Below are 20,910 nucleotides of genomic sequence, written 5' to 3' on the forward strand. Positions count from 1 at the left end.
GGACATACTTATACTGAAAAATTATTTGTTGTTTATTTGAAATTCAAATTTTGCTGGGTTTCCTGTATTTTATTTGGCAATCCCTAAGCCCAGGCTCTATGGTGAGTGAGGGGCTGGCATTCATAACCCTTTTTATTCCTTCTTTCATATTTATTGAGCCAACCATATACTAGGCTCTCTTTTAGGCACTCAGGATTCAGCAGTTGGGGGAGGCAGACTGTAAATGAAATAAGTAAGAGAATTATGGAGTGTGTTAGAAATTTTAAGTGCTTTGGAGAAAAACAAAGCAGGAAGGCAGTGCTGTCAGAAGACAGTTGGAATTTTAAAAGGGTAGCCAGAGAAGTATTGAAAAGGTGATATTTGAGCAAAGATTTGAGAGAGGTGAGGGAGTAAACCATGACCCTCCGTGGGAGAAGAGTATTCTAGGCAGAGGGCACAGTGCACGCAGAAGTGTACAGTTTAGGACCCCATGTGGGGCTCAGTTATCTGATGAAGTCAGCCTTGATCCTCAAGCACATTTTTAGCTACAAAGGGGAATTTATTTCCTCCTGTAACTAAAAAGGTCTGGTGTGGATTTCAGGCACAGCTGGATCCAGGTGTTCAAATGATGACATCAGTATTCTGCCACTTCTCCTAGTTTCCTCTGTGGTGCCTTCATTCTCAGGGAAGGATTACCTTTCTTATTCTTTCCAGCAAAAGTCCCAGGCTTGAATCATACTGGGTTGGCATGGGATCACATAACCATCCTTGGCCCAATTGCTGTTGCCAGAGGGATGGACTGGTCTGATTGACCAGTCTCCATTCCTGGAGACAGGGTGGACCTTCAGTCCCTTTTGAACCACGCAGACTGAGCTGAGGAGATGGGGAGTTTTTTTAGGAAAGTAGGGTGCATCTGTGAGAAGGGCATGAAGGCTGGGCAGGTGGAGATTACAGAATGCTGACCTCACTTCCTGTCTGGCCACTCTGTGACCCTAGACAGGATGGTTTCCCTCCTGAGTTTTATGACTTTTTTCTTTAAAATAAGAAGAGAATAATTTTATTCTTCTTTCTTTCACAAAGATATTTTAAGAGGAAACAAAGGAAAGATCCTTTTTAAAAAGATTAAAAAAAACAATCAAAGCCATAATCTGTCCCTTCTTCCCAACCCCTGTACCTTCAAGCCAGTGCCCACCTCAGCGGGGGCCCGTCTAGCTTTGATTCTTTTGGGTAGGTTGTGTTTTTTAAATCCACTTGGTGGCTACGTCTCAACCCTTGTTCTCTCTATTGCCAGGAGGCCCAGAAGATTAACAATGGCTCAAGCCAGGCGGACGGCACTCTCAAGCCAGTGGACGAAAAAGAGGAGGCGGTGGCAGCCGAGGTCGGCTGGATGACCTCCGTGAAAGACTGGGCGGGGGTGATGATATCTGCCCAGACGCTGACCGGCAGAGTCCTGGTGAGTCCCCAGCTCCCTCCTCACACGAGGAGGTCTGCTATCTGGTCCGTGATCTCTCTGTTTATGGGGATGTGATGTTTCACTGTGTCTTCTCCAGGCCATTGGCTATTGGGAGGCGGGGGTGAAGGGCGAGCGCTTACATGTAGTCATATGGTCATGGGGGGGTCTTTGTGCACAGCTGAGCCAGTGATGTTTGGGGCATTTGCAGAGTGGGCCACTGTTTGGGGCAGAGAGGGTCTGTTGGAGAGGATGTAGAGCATTTCCTCTGCTAGCAGAAGAGGTGTGCACATGCACACACAGTGCACACACAGACACACACATGCACACAGCTTGACAGTCTTGGAGAAGAGAAAGGGTCAAAGAAACGTGTGCTCAGAATTCTGCAGAGGCTCCATAAATGCTGGAATCCAGGGAGTTCTGAGTGTGTGTGTGTGTGTGTGTGTGTGTGTGTGTGTGTGTGTGTGTGTGTGTTTGGTGGCCTTCTGAGAATGTTACTGTTGTCCTCTGGCCTCCATAGTTTTCTAGTCTCCTGCCCTGTGTGATCAGGGTCCTGCTCCTGGTAGAAATCCTCAGTCATGCTGGTGGTGAAACTCGTGGGCAGCCCACCTGAGACTACTGGCCCCGTGCTTGGAGCGTTGCTTGTGTGACCTTACTTCTGAGGAGGCTGTCTCCTAGCCCCACCTGCAGCCCAGGCTCATCCTGCCCCTCCTCTGTGCATTTCCCGCGTTCTCTCTGATCTGCTTGTGTGGAGCTTGGCTTCACTAACGGGCCTCCTGAGCTCCTGCTTCTTGGCAAGGATTGTGGGTGGTACAAGCCTGTAGGGACCAACCATCCCTGTTTACCTGGGGGGCCTGGGACATGATTCTTTTGGTGCAAAGACTGGGAAAGTTGGGGGCGAATAGGCATGAGTCGGTCACCCTGGTCAGGCCAGGCTCCTGCCGTGGGTGGGCTCCATCCCTGGGTAGCCCTGTCCACCAGCTTTCTTGAGTCTGATCAGAGTCAAGAGTTTCCCTGAGAAGGGTGTTGCATTCTGCATAACTTGTCATGATTCGGGAAGCTGTTTTGTATGGGCTGCCCTTCCTGGACCTGATGCTGGGGCACGGTCACGAGTCATTGGGCTCGGAGGTAGAATGAATGGGGGTGTCCAGATGGTTGGGGGCATCAGAGATCAGGCAGGGAAGCTGGAAGATAGATGCCACTGCTCTTGAGGTTTCATGGCAAAAACTCGGTGGAAGGTGACCATAGATGTTGGGAGATGGTGAAATTTCACCCATCAGAAGCCTCCTTGGGGGGGAGCTCCACATTATGTTTGGGCTAAATATCTCACAAACCGCTTGAGGGAAGGAGTAAGTCACTGAATGTTGTGCTTGAGTCACAAAGGTGGTGGCCAAAGAGCCTTCAAGGAAAACAGGGCTCTGTTAACTGAGGGACCAGTGGGAGCTGAGCCTTCTGAAGAATCTGGGTATGAAGCCCTGGCTGATGTTAATTGGTGGCAAAATAGAAAGTGGAGCAACTTAAAGCTGGGATTTTGGAAAGGAGGAGAGAGAAAGTGGTGAGGCCAGTTGCTGTGTGGAGGAAGACGGAGGGGGGCAGTCTGGGTCGGTGGGACTCACGAGAGACTGGGCAGTCCTGAGTGTCTCATGAAGAATTGAAGGTGGCTAGTCATGGGCTGTGCTGTGTGACCACCACCCTCATCTCCCCTCCAGAGCCTTCTGTAAAGTCCCTGTTGCTTTTTCACACTTGTGTGTGAGTGGATTCTGTGTGGAAAACTTAAGGAGGTTGAATTCTGGGTCTGGGCATTCACATGGGATGAAAGAGAGGCAGTGTGTTCTATATGTACGGTGGTGATGGATGGGAAACAGCAGACAGTTTGGTTGTACACATGTGATGCCTGGTGCTTCCCTGTGGCCACCGAGGACCATTCTGATTATCTTCATCAACATCATCTAAGAGATACATCTAAGAGATACTGAACACCAACTCTGGGCCAGGTGCTTTTTCATCCCTGTGAAAAACAAGGAATGATCCTGATTCCATCGCAGCATGGATGGAAGCTATTGAAGGAATGTCTGGATGAGAAATGCTATGAGTACACACATTGCGTGTGAGTGTGTGGTGGGGAGGCTGAGTGTGGGGAAGAAGAGGGTCAAGAAAGCCTTCACAGGGCTTCATGGGGGGAAAGCCTTTGAGCTGAAACTTCCATGTCAAGATGAACCGAGCACATTTGATGATAGAGACGATATCAAAAATAAAAACATAGCCGAGCTTGAAAACAAGGGACTACTTAGTGGGCCAGAAGCTGAGAAGAACACCTAATAAAACAGAAGACATTTGAGTTGAGCTTGGCAATGTGGGTTAGGATCCTGAAAGTCAAAGGAGAGGAAATGATTCCACAGTGGGGGAGCAGCAGGAAAAGAGCAGGTGCATGATGTGCTGTGGGAATGAGGCCTGGGCTGCCAACACAGAGGCACCTGAGGGGCAGTGAGACTGGGAAAGTGGGCTGGAGACAGCTGGTCGGGTCTTTAAATGCCAAGCTAAAGACTTTGGACTGAATTTTGCAGGAAAAGGAGATTTTGAGGGAGGGGTATCATGATTGGTGATGGTGCCGAGAGAAGCACAAATGGGCAGGTAGAGACTAAATTGGTGAGGCGGGAGCTCAGGGATGCTAGGATGGTTGGGACAATGAGCTCCTGGGTCAGGACGCAACAGGAGAGAATTGCTGCAGTGGACCCAGTGAGGCAAGGCCTGAACTAGCACCACGCAGTGGAGGCAGGTAGGTGATGTGTGTGATATTTGGAAGTAGAAGCCACAGGCCATGTGCTCCCAGCAGTCACCTGGATGCTACTGCTGACAACGACATTTATTAAGAGCATCTTGGGAGCCAGGCACTGCGTGAAGCCCTATACATTATAGTCAGGTTGAAGGGCAAGGACCATGTTGTATTCGTTGCATATCTCCCATTTTGCTGTTGTGTTGTAGGGGTTCATGACGAGGAAGCCACAAAGCCAGTCTTAGCAGTGAATTCATGTCCATTTTACAGTTGAGAAAACCGAGGCCTAGGAAGGGCAATGAAGTGACAGAACCAGGCTAGTACCTGCTGGCCTCCGGACTCCCCATCCAGTGCTCTTCCCGTGTCGTTACTTCCCATTTGAAGATAATACCTTCTTTTTGAAGCCACTGTTAGCTCTTGCTTTGGCTATGACATTTTGACATTACTGTCTCTGAGCCAATTAGGTCCCGAGGCTGCTTGACCTGATTCTTTTAACATTTGTGTGGACAAGCATGGTGCACCCAGGCCTCCTTGCCTGGGACTGCCCATGAGGCTAGCTGCTCTCCAAAGGTCTCCTTGGAGAAAATGCTGCCTGGGCTGCTCTGGTGCACTCAGGATGGAGCAGTCCCACTGCCCAGAGAGCAGGCAGCTTCAGAGTTCAGGCGGTACCTTCAGAACAGGCCTCTCCTTTAGAGAAGGCAGGTCCTTGCTCTGAGCAAGGAACAGATTTCATATTGCAGGCTCCATGCACAAGGGAAAGTAGCTCTGCCTGTTCAGAACTCAAAGCTGTGTTTGTCCTGAACTGCCCCAGTGTTTATCCTTGCAACAGTGGGACTCAGGCGAGACTAGACACCAGCTGTGCAGTTTCCCTTTTCCATGTTTAATGTGTTTTCCTTGACGCACAGCTCAGGAGCTTGGGCCCTCCACATCTGGGCCCCTTTCTCACCTGTCTCATTGTCACAGGTGAGAGTTTCAGAGCCAAGGCATGGTGGGTAAGGCCCAGCTGGGGAAGGATTCACCAAGACAACCTCAGCGTATCAGTAGATTCACGGGTTGTCCAGGATCTCTCAGATGAGCACATCATTCATTCAGGAAGCGCTTATTTCTCACCTGCACCAGGCACTATTCCAGGCGCTGGGCATAGGGCAGTGAGCACCAGAGATCCAGGGTGTGAATTATTTACGTTAATAAACTAGATAAAAAGTTGTAGAGCTCAGTGTAAACAATGACAAATGCGAGTCACCATTTGCAGGTGCTTTTAACAGTTAACACTTGGAGCTTCATCATCAAAGTGAAAAACATTCCTTGACCAGTTCGCAGAATAGCCTGTCTTTGTCTTGTCTCTCTCCTCGGCACTCAGGCTTTAGCTTTACAAAAACAGCAATACTGCATCGGGCCTTCTCTTGGAGAGATGGCTGAGGGATTCTGTATCAAAGTGCACCCCCAAACTGTCAAGGATTACTGCTTCCCTTATCTTTTTGTAAAAGTAAAAATATTTATTATTTTCTGATTATCAAGTTGGTGTGTGGTTAATTCAAAATTTGGGATACCAAATTTTGATCAGTTTGATCATTTGATATACCAAATGATGGTCAGTTCCACTTTGGGATTTGGAGTTGGTCCACAATGAGGGACATTTCAGTGTTGCAGTAAATGCCATTGAGATGCCTCCCAGCTGTTTGGGTGTTGCTGGGGACTTTGTTCACTACATCTCACGTTATCTGCTTATGCACAGACGTGGGTAAGTTCTTCGTGCCAGGCTTGCTGTGGTCGTCCTGGTGAACCTCCAGTGAACAATCTAAATTGGGAAGGGGATCCTGGCCCTTTTTCTGTAGTGGCTGCTGGGAGCCAAGTTTGTGGCCCATTGAAAATACACATCATCTCAGGGTTTGCCTTCTATGTATTCACAGCCTCCCGGCTTCGTCTTCAAGTATATTCTCTCATTTCCCTTTTGCCTCCTATTTGAACTTTACACATGTGTGGTTATATGCTCCATAGAGTTTTGTGAGCTGAATGAAATCTTTCTAAGAGTAAGGCAGTACAGGCGGACCTCAGAGATATTGCAGGCTCGGTTCCAGACCGCTGCAATAAAGTGAGTATCGCAAAGCAAGTCATATGAATTTCTTGGTTTCCTGGTGCACATAAAAATTATGTTTACACTATATTGGAGTCTGTTAACTGTGCAGTAGCATTATGTTTTAAAAAAAACACTGTACATACCTTAATTAAAAAATACTTTATTACTAAAAAATGCTAATCATCATCTGAGCCTTGAGCGAGTCATTTACTAACATCAAAAGATCATTGATCACAGGTCATCATAAGAAATGATGAAAAAGTTTGAAATATTGCGAGAATTACCAAAATGTGACACAAAGGCATGAAGTGAGCAAATGCTGTTGGAAAAATGGCACCTACAGACTTGCTTGAGGCGGGGTTGCCACAAACCTTCAACTTATAAAAACAAACAAACAAACAAAAAACACAATACCTGCGAAGTGCAGTAAAGCGAGTTATGCCTGGATATATAAATAAAAAGGGCAAGAAGCACACAGAGTGGGCGTTTGTATTGTTTGGTTGTCCTTTATAGAATCATAGGCCAAAATTAATATTAGAGATAGTCTAGTTCAGGGTTAAGTTTTTCTGTAATGGGCCAGATAGTAAGTATTTTAGGCTTTGCAGGCCATAGAGACTCTGTCACAGCTGTTTCACTCTGCCATTGTAGTTCGAAAGTAGCGCAGGCAGTACATGGGTGTGAGTGTGTTCTAATAAAACTTTATTTATAAAAACAGGTGGTGGGCCAGATTTGTTTCATGGGCCATAGTTTACTGATTCTTGGTCTAGTTCAACTCCTTATTTTATAAACTAAGAAACTGAGAGACAGAAATTGGAAGAAAACTTTTAGGAAGTGATTTCCCAAGACAATATAGTATAAGAGTGACACTGCCAGTGCACCCATTTATAATGGGGAAATTTATGGACAGAGAGATACATACAGATAAATATAGGCACACACACACTCATACCATCTCCACTAGCACCTTGTTTCTGAATATTCTTATTAACTTCCACATTAATCTCAGAGTGACTGTCTCCTTAAAAAAACTATGTATGTGGACAAGCATGACCTCACCTCCAGGTATAAGCAAAGTCTATAAATGGCTGGGCTGTGTAGCTGCTCAGCCCCTGTACAGATTCAGTCTTTTGTGCTCACTTCAAAGACTGGTCTTGCCAATATAGTTGTCAGCTCCTTGAGCAAAGATAGAGCCTTTAGAATGACTCTGTTTTGCTTATTTTCCTAATATCCCCATGCTACTACATTTAAATATTGCTCCAGGAAACATACACATCTAATCCATGAACTGAAAATATATGCTACTTGCTTTACTGTCTGGGGGATGATTTGTTGAAATAAGGAGGAAGAAAAATGCCAGTCTTTCCCTTTATCTTCCTAAATATACTGCATGTGTGGCATTTTGTATTAACATAGTATGCATAGCTTGGACCATTCTATCCTTATCTCCTAGGGCCCCAAAGAAAATATGTAACAAGTACCCCTTTCAAAGAGAAATAATCCTATTCGTTTAATAGAGTTCAACAGATACGTTCACTGCTGTGCTGTTTGCACCTGAAATTGGACAAGTTGAACAAAATGGAGGGCACATGGGCACAGCTTAATCACATAGGTGACATCATTGACTTTGTTTCTCTCTTTAGGTGCCTCATGGTGCTGGTGACAGTTCTCATTAGCATCCTCTACTTTTTGTTTTCAGTGCTGCCTGGTTGCAAATTCACACGTACCTCACAGTTCCGTCTCCCTCGCTCTTCCTCACCTCTGCTCCCTTCCCTTTCCCCCTCCCTTTTTTTTTTTTTTTTTAACATTTTAGGCAAATCTACATAAAATGTCTATATTCCCTAAAGATGATGCCCTATGTAGCAGAAAGATCATAGGTTGCATGGGCCTGTATTTTTACTAAGAATGCCCCCATAGTGAACAGGTAGATCCTGCTTTACGTGCAGTTGGGAATAAATTGAGATCTTGTTTGAGTTTATTTTAACTCTCCTAAGTGAGGCTTCTTTTAAAGGAACCGAGTGGTAAGCCACCCCCTCCCAGGACTTAATAATGGCTCTTTATTTTATCCTGTGCATAAACAGAGTTTATATTTGGGGTATGAATCAGTAAATCAAAGAAGGTATGCTTTATTTATATTATTAAACATGAAAGTTTGTCTTTGATGAAAGGCGCACTAGATTGCACTAGATTTGTTACCTGGGACCCAGCATCATGGGGTGAGAAAATGAGTCAGAGAAGTCACTTGAATTCAGCCGGAACCCATGGTAGGTAGTGAGCTGCCTGTCACTGGAGATGGTCGAAGAGAGGCAGGATCTCATTTGGTGACGCCGTTGCTGACGGTTGGTCAGACTTCATCCTCATGGCTTTAGTTAGGTTATACAGAAAACTAAGATGTTAGAGATGCTCCAGAATAAAAATGCTTACCTGGAAGTTGAACAGACTTCGTTTCTCATCCCCGTTTTGAGATTGTCCAATGTGTATCAGCGTGTGAGGCTCGACGAATTCCTGCAGTAAGAAAGCAGAAAGACTTTGGCCCAGCATTTCCTACTCCTGTTTTACCACGGAACGCTTTCCCCATGAAACATCTGTGGGCATCACAAAGGACACACTTTGGGAAACATTTAACCAGCCCAGGGATTGTCAAACTGTAACCCATGGGCCAAATCTGGCTCACTGCCTTGTATTATACAGCTCACAGGCTCAGGATGGTTTTTACATTTTTAAATGGTTTTTTTTTTTTAAATCTAAAGAAACATGTTCTCTGACATGTGAAAATTATGTGAAATCAAATTTCAGTGTTCACAAACAAAGTTTTATTGGGCCGCAGCCATGCTCTCATTTACATATTGTCTGTGGCTGCTTTTGCAATGCACTACAGCAGCAGAATTGAGTAGTATCCACAGAGTCCAAAATATGCCACCCAAAAATAGTCACTGTTTGGTCCTGAAACAGAATGCATTTGCCAACTCCCAATCCAGATCTTCAAGTTCCCCTTCCGCTCTGTGACTGGCCACTGTAAGTGGCCAACAAGACTTGTTCCCATGATTCAAGGCAGTGGATAAAATGTACCATCTAGCCCCTTCTTACGGAGACCCTCTACATTTACTTCCACAAGCTCAACTAAATGATACGGTAGAAATGGGGACACAGAGGCCATAGCCAGGTGGCCCCCCAAATTCCACAGCTGGCTCAGCATAGGAATTTTCCCTTCCCAATGTCAGTGGAATGTATCTGGGAATTTTCTAGCAGGGTCACTTTCTGTCTCCCCCTCCACCTGCCTGCATCCCCTGCAGTCAGTGTCCCCCAGGCCCCGCCCGGCAGCCCAGCATCTAGTCCCTACCATGGAAGACACCCCTGATCCAGACCTGCAGGCCAGGTGCCTCAGCCATGCCAGCTGCCGGACTGTGCTTCCAGTCTGCAGGCCATATGCTCTGTGTGCCAGCCTCTCTAGCATATTCTGTAAAGAGCAGCTGTTAATTTTACTAGCTGGTGGGTTGGCTCCTCTGGCCTCCCACCGTGAGCACCGTGAGAATGAAGGAGAGTTTCAGAAGTCAATCCTCGCCGAGTTCTGGAGAGAGGAAGAACCTCCTGGCACAGGAGCAGCTTGCTTCGTCCCAGCTGTTCATCCCTGGCTCCCACGGCCTCTGGTGGCAAGTATTGGGTTGTCCAGAAAGTTCGTTCAGGTTTTTCCATAACACCTTATGGAAAAACCAGAACGAACTTTTTGGTCAACCCCATACTTACGCTGCTGCTGCTGCTTCTCTCCTCTGGGGATTTTGCTGGGAGTGGGTGTCTGTTTTGTTCTTCTGTCTCATCCGTTTCTTTCCTTATCTATCTGTGGCCACTCATCCATCCATCCATCCATCCAATCCACATAACTTCATCGGTGTTCCCTGGCACACAGAACTGAATGTAGCACCCAGTCAGTGGATGCCCGATAAATAAGGCAGGACACTCGGGGCTTTCCCTTGTCTCTGTTCACTCTGTTTCAGCTTCTCTGTCTGGGCTGGAAGATAAGAGTCCTGCCCAAGGCTGATCCAGCATCATCTGAATTGGGGCTTTTACTCTCTTTTGCTCTCCATCTGGCCTCGTGTCTCATTAGATTGGAACCAGCAAGAAGGATAGATGGAGCACTTAGCATCCCCAAATCGCCAGCTCCTGCTTTTCCTCTCTCCCTGGGACGTGCAGCCTTGGCCCGTGGAGGGCTGCTATGTGTGGTACTGCAGGGCAGTTAGGACCCCAGCTTCTACAGTCATTCTGCTGAATCCCAGCTCTACCACTCTGTAGGGCTTTTCCTCTGGGCTAGTTGCTTCATTTTGGTGCCTCAGTTTCCTCATCTGTTCAATGAGCATAATAATAGTTCCTCTCTCTTAATGTTGTTAGGAGGATTCGATTCATCAACATATATAAAATGTTCAGAATAGTGCCTATTACGGGGTTAGTGCTTAATAAACATTTGCTACTATTATTTTTGTTATTCTTGAGTGAGCCTAATCACCATGTCATGGAGGAAACGTGCTGGTATGGAGACACACAGGAGTAGGGAGTGGAGGATAAGCCCTTTCCTGTGACAGGGATGGAGCAGCCCTTAGACCTCACCAGACCTCAGATGTCATCTCAGAGTGCTGAGCTACCTCTGGGCGTGGCCATCTGAAAGGGGTCTAAGTATCCTAGGCAGGTCTCAGTATCCCGGGATCCAGGTTTGGGTCCAGCCAGCTGATGATGTTTCGTCCATGTACACAATTCAGGCTCTGTCGTTTCTGAAGCTGGCTCATACCAGCCTGACTCATCATTGTCCAGTCAGCGAGGAAATTCTCACTTCATGTAGCTGTCCTGAGCTGGCGGAGCTGGAGGGCCGGCTGGGCTTTCCCTGGGAGCTGTACATTGTAGGCACGTGTGTCACAGGAAACACCCTGGCAGTATGACAGATGAATCTTGTGGAAAAGAGGGTCAAGTGTACTCACTGTGGTTCCCGTATCCAGTCATCCCTGGATGTGGGGTGAGACTGACAAACACAGGGCTGGTTTCAGAGGGCACTTCAGCACCCTCTGATGTGGGCAGATGTCTTTAATGTCCATTTTGGCAGGCAGCAACCACAAATCCATTGGAAGGATGCAAGGAAGTGTGTTAAGTCACCAGAAGATAAGGACACAGGTTCTACTGTACATGCCAGGCATCTCCTCTGAGCCATTCATCCGTTTCTTCAGACATTCCTGGAGCACCTGTGAGGTGTCAGACGCTATTCAAGTCACTGGACACATATTGGTTCTTCTAGCGAAATCTGTAAAGTGAAATCATCCCAGGTGTTGAAAGTGGAAATGTTATGTTGCATTTTGCTACAGTGCTTCTGGGTGGCAAGGTTTTTGAAGTAGTTTGGTGATAAATCAGAGTCTGTGACCTCTCCATCCATCCTTGGACAGGCCTGGGGGCCCAGGTCTTCTAATCCTGATCATATGTCCTGTGTCTTCCTGCTACTGGACACAAGGGACCTAAGTTTAACATTATATGACTAATGTTAAACTAACGCCCTCCCTTCCTTCCTCCCTCCCTCCCTCCCTCCCTCCACTCCCAGCCAGTAAAAGCTGGCGCCCCCTGGAGGCTTTGTAGGAAACGGAACACCTGTATTTGGAGCCCACCTCTTGGGCTGGGACACTTTTCTCACCTAGCTTTTCCCCCAGGGCCTTTGGGGAACGCTGATGTAAACTAGCAGCCCCTATTTGTCAGAAAAATATCCTTGTGGACTGAGACTCTCCTTGGAGCCTCCACTTCAGCTGTGAAGAAGTTTGTTTAACAGGGAGACTCAAAAACAGAGATGATGATGATGACAAAGTTACCAGCCATTGTCGCTGCCTGGAAGCACGTGCTTGGAAAGTCACACTTGGGACCACAGGCGAGCTGATGCTTCCAAGTTTATTCACTAGGCCATGTTTAGGAGGAGGCAGACTGACTCGTGCCTCCAGGCCCCAAACACCCTAAATTCGTACACTAAAAGCCTCATTTCTAGGTATAGTATGAGGCTTTTTCCAGAAAAACAACTACTTGAGAAGAATGACAACAGAAATCCACCATTTGCCCTAAAGATTTAATTGCAGAAAATGTTCCTGTGTGTTTGAGTAGTGAGGGAACTAGGACAGGACATTTGCTTCTCTGTCTTTCTTTAGGAAATTAGGGCACTTGAAAACTCAATTAAATGCACCCAGGCCTCTTAAGCACCAGGGCTATCTTTCTGCTCGTCTAATTAATTGTAGTTCATAAAATTGGCCCCGTGCTGACATGGAAGGCACAACAAAGCTGAGCATCCAGGGGCCTGAGTGGAAGCTTGGTTCCTGCTTCACAAGCCTCTGGGGACACAGGTCTTTGCTGAGGACATCCGGGTTACCTGTAAACCGTACGTGCCTCCTTCCGGGGCAAGCAGACCTCTGGGCCTTCCTTGTTTGTTGGAGGTGGGTTAATTGGGACAGTAAATGGACTGGGCATACTGCTTGCTTGTACCTGTAGAGAAGCCAGGATCCAGAGAATTAATCTGAAGGGTTGAGAAACCATCACCTTCCCAGACTGCTTTAGTGAAGAGGCTGAATTTTGATCTTTTCCCCATTTTTCTCCTTTCAGCCTTTTTTTTCCCCTTCATTTCTTGGTGGCCGTTGAGGAAGCAGCTGTTCTAAGGGAAACAGGGAGCCGCTCATTGAGAAGGAGAGAGGAAGACAAGGCCCTGTTCCCACATCAGCCTCCCTCAAATTTTGGCTTTGCTTACACTAAAAATAGCTTGAAACGGAGGCCAAATGATGAAAAAGGGGCATTTCACAGGGCAGAGGCTGCCGGCTCCCTGGCGGCCACATGAGGCTGCTGGGTGTGTTAGCCTCTGGGCCCCAACTTGCGCAGGAAGGCGAGGGGTGTGGGATCCCATTGGGAGGGGCCAGATGAACATCTTCTGTGTCATGCGAGATCTATCTGGAGTTAATTCTACTAGCCGGGCACTCACAGTACCTTCTGCCTGGGCTTATGGCCCAGGGGTGCCAAATAACTTCCTGTGAAGGGGGAGCGGCTGATTTCAGGGGCTGCTTAATCTCACAGACCCCTGCGTGGGCTCCTGGGGAAGCTGCCATGAGGCGGGCGGTTTGGTTTCTTGGCCATCTTCGACCTCTGCAGGAAGAAAGCTTAGATCATCGGAAAGAAGGAAAACAGTTTACTCACCTAGCTTCACGCAGTGTGTCGATCTGGGCCTTGGGGATCGGTGATGGTGTTCGAGATCAATTTGGGATATGAGAGCAGAGGTGACCATCACTTCCTTTCATCTGAGGAACTGTGATCAGCAGAAAACTGTGTTCTTTTTTTTTTTTTATAGTGTTTTTTAAATTAATTTTTTAAATTTTTATTTTTTGGCTGCATTGTGCCTTCGTTGCTACGCGTGGGCTTTCTCTAGTTGCGGCGAGTGGGGGCTACTGTTCATTGCGGTGCTCAGGCTTTTCATTGCGGTGGCTTCTCCTGTTGCGGAGCATGGGCTCTAGGTTCACTGGCTTCAGTAGTTGTGGCACATGGGCTCAGTAGTTGTGGCTCATGGGCTCTAGAGCGTAGTCTCAGTAGTTGTGGCGCACGGGCTTAGCTGCTCCACAGCATGTGGGATCTTCCCGGATCAGGGATCGAACCCATGTCCCCTGCACTGGCAAGAGGATTCTTAACCACTGCTCCACCAGGGAAGTCCCAGAAAACTGCTTTCTTAATCCGGGCTTTGTCATGACATTTCTGGTGACCTTGGACAAGTCCATTCCCTTTTAAGGTTTTGATGTGTCTGTGGATAAAATGAGGGAGTAGCAATAGTCTGTTCCCTTGAGTCCAAAATGTTTCTATGTTTTCTCATTCCCTCTACTGTCCTTCAGTCAGCAAAGGCAGCAAGGGTCTATCTCAGACCTGTGGTGCACTTGGCAATGTGCTAGGCACTGGGAGAGCTGCAAAAGGAGAAAGAATAGTCCTTTCTTAGCTGCCAGAGCAACCGGAGAGATGCAGGAAATAGTCAAGGACCGATCCTGCCTGGCCCTCCCCTGGCTTTGTGTTTCATTTAAAATAATAAAGTCTCCTTGTGTCGTTAGGCCTCTGCCTGTCATTTGTCTCCTGTGATTCTTTTCCTCCTGGACTCCTTTCCAGGTGCATCTCCATATGCAGAGAAGGGAAGCATCTGGCAGCAGGAGCAGGGCCTGTGACCATGGAGTTGGGCAGGAGGAAGGATGCCTTGGGAGGAGGGGTCACATCCTAAAGGGCCAGTTCCTCCCTGGAGAAGCTGGCTTCTTTTAAATCATTTCAGTCTTGGATGCCCCTCCTTGAGCCATCTTCAGAGAGTCAGAAACCTCTGAGGGGATCACATTTTGACTTGGTAACCCCACTGGCACCAGAATCGACTTGAAGAGCCTTCTTTTCGATTGAGCAGCCTCTGCTTGGGCGACCCTGGTTGAGATATGGCCTCTGTCCTCTGCTGTTTGCATCACTTTGATGGAAGTGCTGTTGGAGAAAGTCTCGGAGTTCCTGCAAAGTCTGTTCCTCTTCTGGGCAGAAGCAGCTCCATCTCTTCATACCTGTAAACATTTCATAAGAGGCACGTTTATTTAAAATAGGGACTGGCAGAGGCCCTCAGGAGGGGTTGTGGAGCAAGGAAACGTTACCATGGTAAGAGTCATTTTTTACTTTGGGAGCAAGGTAACTGATGTACCCAGGGGGCCGGCGGGAGCTTCCAGGCTAACCCCCAAATGTACAGCAAAGGTATGAATACTGTAGGTATTAGTGGGTTTGATGTTGCAGAGTTTCCCCCCAATGAAGCTTTATTTCAGGTGGGCTTCTTAGATGAACTTGAAAAACAACCACAACAAACCCTCAATTTGCTGCCTATTTCAAGTGTTAACAATTTGATGAACGTGATTTAAGCAAAGACTGTCCATATCCTTGGGAGTTAGGACTGAGCCCTTCCTTGAATGCTAAATGACTAAACATCATTGTTTCTCTTATCTGTGCCTGATTTGTAAACAAGTAGATTTTTCTGGAGGTTTTTCCTAGAAAGTTTCAGTGCTGAAGCAGATTTTCGTAGCTCCCTGGACCAGAGGGAGTTACTGTGCTGAGGGCTCAGGATTCTCTCCAACAGACCAACCTCATAGAGGCAGTTCAGCAAACCACCCTTCCAGCCTCGAAAGATCCGATTCTTCTTCCCCGGGTTACGATGGAGAGATCCAGATACAGAGAACAGAAATAAATAAATAACCCGATTCTCTTTCAGTTAACTCTCTTTTAGACACAGCCTCTGGTGTTAATTATTTCTGCTGTAGATTTTGTCAGCCCTTGAATCCTGGTCCTTTTGCCAGAGGTGGTATATTTTAGAGATGAAAAATGACATGAAAAACAATCTGCTTTCTTGAAAGGTAATTTTGTGTACGTGAAACAGACACATTAAGCCACTTACAAGTGAGATGTTTGTTCTCGGGGATTTGGAGGAAATCTGAATTTCTAACTCTGGGCTCTTTAATAATTTTCAAAAGAACTGAGGGTAATAAATGTCTTTGAACTTCACCAGGCTGTCTTTTCTTCAGTGATCTCGAAGCATTTGAAAAAGAACAGAATTCTCTACCTTGATGAAATCCTTAACAGGATAGAGAGGGGAAATTGGCCCCAGGAGGAGCTTTTTAGCAGAATGAGGGAACCTAAGGTAAAGAGGTCCAAGAAGAATGCACAAGGTCACTTTCGGAGCTTCAGACATGGGTTTAACGGAAGGGCCTTCCAGCCAGTTTTTTTCTTCATAGCCTTGGTTGCTAGGGCTTGGAAAAAAGACCAAGGAGAAAAGGAAAGAGACAGACCTTAGTTAAGGGTATCCGTAATGAGAATACGTGTGACCTGCAGCATTTTATAGCTGTGGTGTTCAAGGATTAGAAGAGATCTAGTCCAGGGACGGTGACAGGTTCCATCTCTGGGGCCCATTGTGATTAATCAGTAGTGGTTACTGAGGATGCTTTGCTCGAAGATTCAAGGCTCAGCAACAGAGTAATTGGGGCTGCTGCTCTACAGAATGATGTGATTGATTAGTGATGTCTGCCATGAGCAATGGCTTGGAGGGTGGCAGTACCAGTGTTATTTCTGCCTTATTCTGCCTTAGTTATCTGTTCTCGGTCATTTTCCCTAAAGTTTACTTTATGAGTGATTTAAGTGAGGCTTGTCCACGGTCATTCAGTCCCAAGCAGCAAATGGTCAAGAACCCATGTTTCGGGCTCCCCTGGTGGCGCAGTGGTTGGGAGTCCGCCTGCCGATGCAGGGGACACGGGTTCGTGCCCCGGTCCGGGAGGATCCCACATGCCGCGGAGCGGCTGGGCCCGTGAGCCATGGCCGCTGGGCCTGCGCGTCCGGAGCCTGTGCTCCGCAACGGGAGGGGCCCCAACGGTGAGGGGCCCGTGTACTGCAAAAAAAAAAAAAAAAAAAAAAAAAAAAAAGAACCCATGTTTCCTGACTCTGTCTAGTATTTGACACCCTAGCTCCATAGATTAGATCTCAGAGGATCAGCAAGTTGTCAGCTTCCTGGATGAGACCTCTTTTTCTTTTTCTTCATATTGCAGACTGACTTCAGATTTTTCCATCTGGAGACTTTCTTTAGTGTTTGGAGAAGTGGGAGGGGGTAGATTTCAGATCCACAATGATCCTACAGACAAAGAGAAATGCAAGCACAATTTTCCCATTTATTAGGTCTACTCTCAAAACTCTTAACACAGAGCACAGGTTGCTTACAGTCCTCCCTCTGCAAAGCTTTCCCCTCGGCCCACTGCCGGGGTTCCATTCTCCCCATCTCTGACGATGCCTTTCTCCACATCCCACTCCCCCTGCACCGTAAAAAGCTTTTGGTGGGGGGTTGTTCTGCCATCATTTCCTCTCTTGCTTCAGAAGCCTCACCTTCTTTTTCTTCCTGTTTTCTCCCTTTATGTTTTATCTCTTCAGGTATTCATGCTCACATCTTAATGGCTATGCTTGCAAAGATAAATACATTTTGCCTCTGACCAAAAGCAATTTCTGCCCTGACTTGAATTGAGAAGTCTGTAAGCGTTGCTGGGTGGGAACAGCGATAGAGTCCTCAGCTTCGTCCTGGGGGCCATAAAAGTTTGCTGAGCTTTTATTGCCTCCATCAAGATGAAAATGGGATTCCAAGCCTTCAAATATGATAGATAAATAATAAGGAAGACTCTAGCTTTTGTCAGAGCAAAGTTCTCTGTACCAGTTTTATGAGTCTACCTATTATGTCATTCTCTGGCATTTATTTCATTCTGATGTAAAAGAACCTTCTCCATGAATTCGTGCAACACTGTGGCTGGCTAGAGGATTTCAGACAACTGGTAGATCTTGGGAGAAGGCTGACAAATCACGTTCTTGAGCCATAACTCACCCCCACACTCCTCACCCATTCCTCAATTCTTGCTCCTTCCCTTCTGGTGTGATGGGAATTGGAATAGAAAGCTCCATTAGCTGTAAGGCCCAGGCTGGGTTTAGATTCTGGGGTGGTGATTGATAGGGCACTATAACAGACAGGACTGCAGTTTGAGGTACCAGGCTGTCTTTCACCTTTGAGGTGGCTGGGATTCTTTGTCACGATTGAATTTGCCATCTTGGCTTCAGTAACCAGCTGCATACAACTGGGAAGAGCTCAGCCTACATTTCCAGGCACTGCTTAGGAGAGCCCCATGTTTCACCTTCACAAGTTGCCCCTGTGCCACTCTGGATGGCTGGGGAAGTGTCCAGTGAGTGCTCCCTAGAACTTGTTTCTAATTTGAATGATTTGGTGGGAAACTGATATAGACATCTTACATCATAGCAGTAGCCACGTCCTGTGGATTTGCCCTCCATGCTTCTGCCTCCATTGTCCTGGTTTAGACCCTGTGACCTCTTCCTTGACCCATTATAACAGCTGCTGTGTCACACTCCCCATTTACTCCACCTCCTCCCTTTAGTCCACCTTGCGTGCCAATGTCAGATGAACTTTCCCTGAAGCCAGCTTTGCTTAGGTTCCCCCATGGCTCAGAGACTTTCAGTGGCATCTCATGGCCTGAAGCCCAAACTCCTTATGCAGATGGTCAGAGCTGACCATCACCTGGCCCCCACTCTCCTTCCATACAGCCTTCCCTCTCTTCTCCAATGTTCTTGCGTGTTCAAATCCTACTACTCTTTAAGCTGCAGTGCGGGGTCTTCCCCTCCTCTGTAACTCACCACTCTTATACACTAGTCACATACACTTGTGCAGGTGACCTATGTGCCCTATTAAAGGCATCACCCAAGTGGTTAAGAACACTGGTTGTAGAGCCAAACTGGTCGAATTTGACTTTTGGTCTGCCATGTACTAATGTAACCTTGGGCCAGTGGCAGTTCTACAGACAGTGCCTATTTTGTAGGATTATTATGAGGATTCAGTGAGCTAATATTTATAAGGTGGTTAGAACAGTAGCTGGCACACACTAAATATTGTATAAATTGTTTGTTAAACAAATACAGTAAATGGTAAATACCTTGAGAATAGGATGCATGTATTTTAATATTATAATCCCCTTTGTCTTGCAGTAAATAATAAAATAGTAAAATAATCCTGAACCAGATTGCTGTGAGAATGAAATTAAGAGAGGGAAAACACTTTGTCACTTCTTCGTTCAACTGATATTATTGAGTATCTGGAAGTACCTGGCACTCTGCTAGGTAGCTGTTAATGATCAAAATGGAATGAGATATTGTTTGAATATTCAGGGAGCTCACAGTCCAGGGAAAAAGAGTTGTAAGTCAGTATCTAAAGGCATTGATTATGACCATATGGAAGACAAGTGACAAACATTATTCTGTTCTCATTCCCATGTTACAGATGAGAAAACCAAGGCACAAAGATTCTTTTAAAATTAATGCTTGAAGTATAGTTGATTTACAAGGATTTTTAAAAATAACTTAGGAAAGACCACACATCCAGTAAGCATCAGAACTGGAATTTAAACCTGGGTTCCTGTGACCTGATGGCCTAGACTCTTGCCACCGTACCATGGTGCTTCTCATTTGTGAATGAGTGAAGGAATGAATGAATGTGTAAAAGAATATATTGGACCATCCCAAAGACACATGGCTCTGGGAAGAGATCATTTCAGGGATTTGCCTTATAGGATGAGTTCTCAGTCAGGTTGGAAAGATGGTAAACCCCTGAAGCCGTGACCATTTGTCTAGCCAAGCACTTCCTATGGTGGACAGTTGGAGTGGTTTATTGCTTCCGTTTTGGGGGCCACCTCACCCCTATTGTCTTACCTCGATGCCCTCCAGGCATTTATCTCTGAGGCAAGGATGGTTTTAGTTTCTGCTCCTTTGGGTAATACCCAGGACAAAAGGTGGATGTGACGATGGAGAGAACAGCTATGTAACCATTCCCTCTTTAATGTTTCATCATAATGGGACCATTTGGAAGGTTTCCATAGGTACAGGGACAGCCTCTCCACTGGGCTTCATCAGCCACCGAATAATCAAGACGTCAAGGTAGAGTCTGGAGTGAGGCTGGCTGGTTTCCATGGCAACCACTGCTTGCCTCAGTCCTGCTCACACACTTCCCGACTTCCACGCAGGCATGTGTTTGTTTATTATCGGCTTAACCTGGGAGTGCTCAAGTGGCTATGTAGGTGCCGTCTCCACCCTCACTGCTGAGGTCACCCTCTCAGTTTGGAGATGGACCCACAGATAGATTGGCCAGAGGCACAAGATTTGCTGCACCAGGGAACGCTCTCCTTTAGGGCCTAGATCTTGTGCTGACGTCATCATGATGATGGCGATCGGGGGTGGGGAAACTTGGAGATGCCCATCTGGAACCATTAGAGTCAGATGCCATGTAGAGTCTTGCAGTGAATCACAGACTGCCCTGGAGAGCTGATGGTGATGTGTGTACCTTTCATAAATGGATGGCTTGTTGTTCTTCCCTGGGGATGCCCATGGGCTGGCTGAGCATGCATGGGCTGGAGAAGCTCTGGACATGGCTGTCCAGCATAAGAGCCACTAACCCCAGGTGGGTATTGATCACTTGAAATATGGCCAGTCCAAATTGAGATATGCTGTAAGTGTAAAATTTAGTACAAAAATTTAGTATGAAGACTGCAAAATATTACTGATACTAATAATTTTTATATTGATTATATCGGGAAAGGATAATATTTAGGATGATCTAACCAGAACCTAATCTAGGTTAAATAAACTTTTATTAAAATTCACCTGTTTCTTTTTACTTTTAAAAAATGTGCTCCTAGGTGGATAGGGGTGATGATTTTACAACAGTGTAAATGTACTTAATGCCACTTCACTGTTACTTAAAAATGGTTAACATGATAAATCTTACGTTATATGTTTTACCACAATTAAAAGAAAGCAAAAAGGGGACTTCCCTGGTGGTGCAGTGGTTAAGAATCTGCCTGACAACGCAGGGGACACAGGCTTGAGCCCTGGTCTGGGAAGACCCCATGTGCCGCGGAGCAACTAAGCCCATGAGCTACAACTACTGAGCTTGAGCCCTAGAGCCCGTGAGCCACAACTACTGAGCCCACGTGCCGCAACTACTGAAACCTGCATGCCTAGAGCCCTGCTCCGCAACAAGAGAAGCCACCTCAACGAGAAGCC

At 46.6% G+C, this 20,910-nt stretch overlaps 1 protein-coding gene across 6 annotated transcripts in view; it reads left to right on the top strand.

The window, feature by feature from the left end:
- The window catches only part of KCNMA1 (potassium calcium-activated channel subfamily M alpha 1), a 757,357-nt gene that overhangs the window by 222,317 nt on the left and 514,130 nt on the right, over positions 1 to 20,910 (top strand). For all 6 annotated transcript variants that reach the window (XM_081250585.1, XM_081250584.1, XM_081250583.1 and 3 more), the window contains exon 2: positions 1,271 to 1,432. In XM_081250585.1, the coding sequence (XP_081106711.1) occupies positions 1,271 to 1,432 (162 nt within the window). The remainder of the gene's footprint in view (positions 1 to 1,270; positions 1,433 to 20,910) is intronic.

The sequence above is a fragment of the Mesoplodon bidens genome, assembly GCF_964165515.1.
Source record: "Mesoplodon bidens genome assembly, chromosome: 1".
Lineage (NCBI taxonomy): Eukaryota > Metazoa > Chordata > Mammalia > Artiodactyla > Ziphiidae > Mesoplodon > Mesoplodon bidens.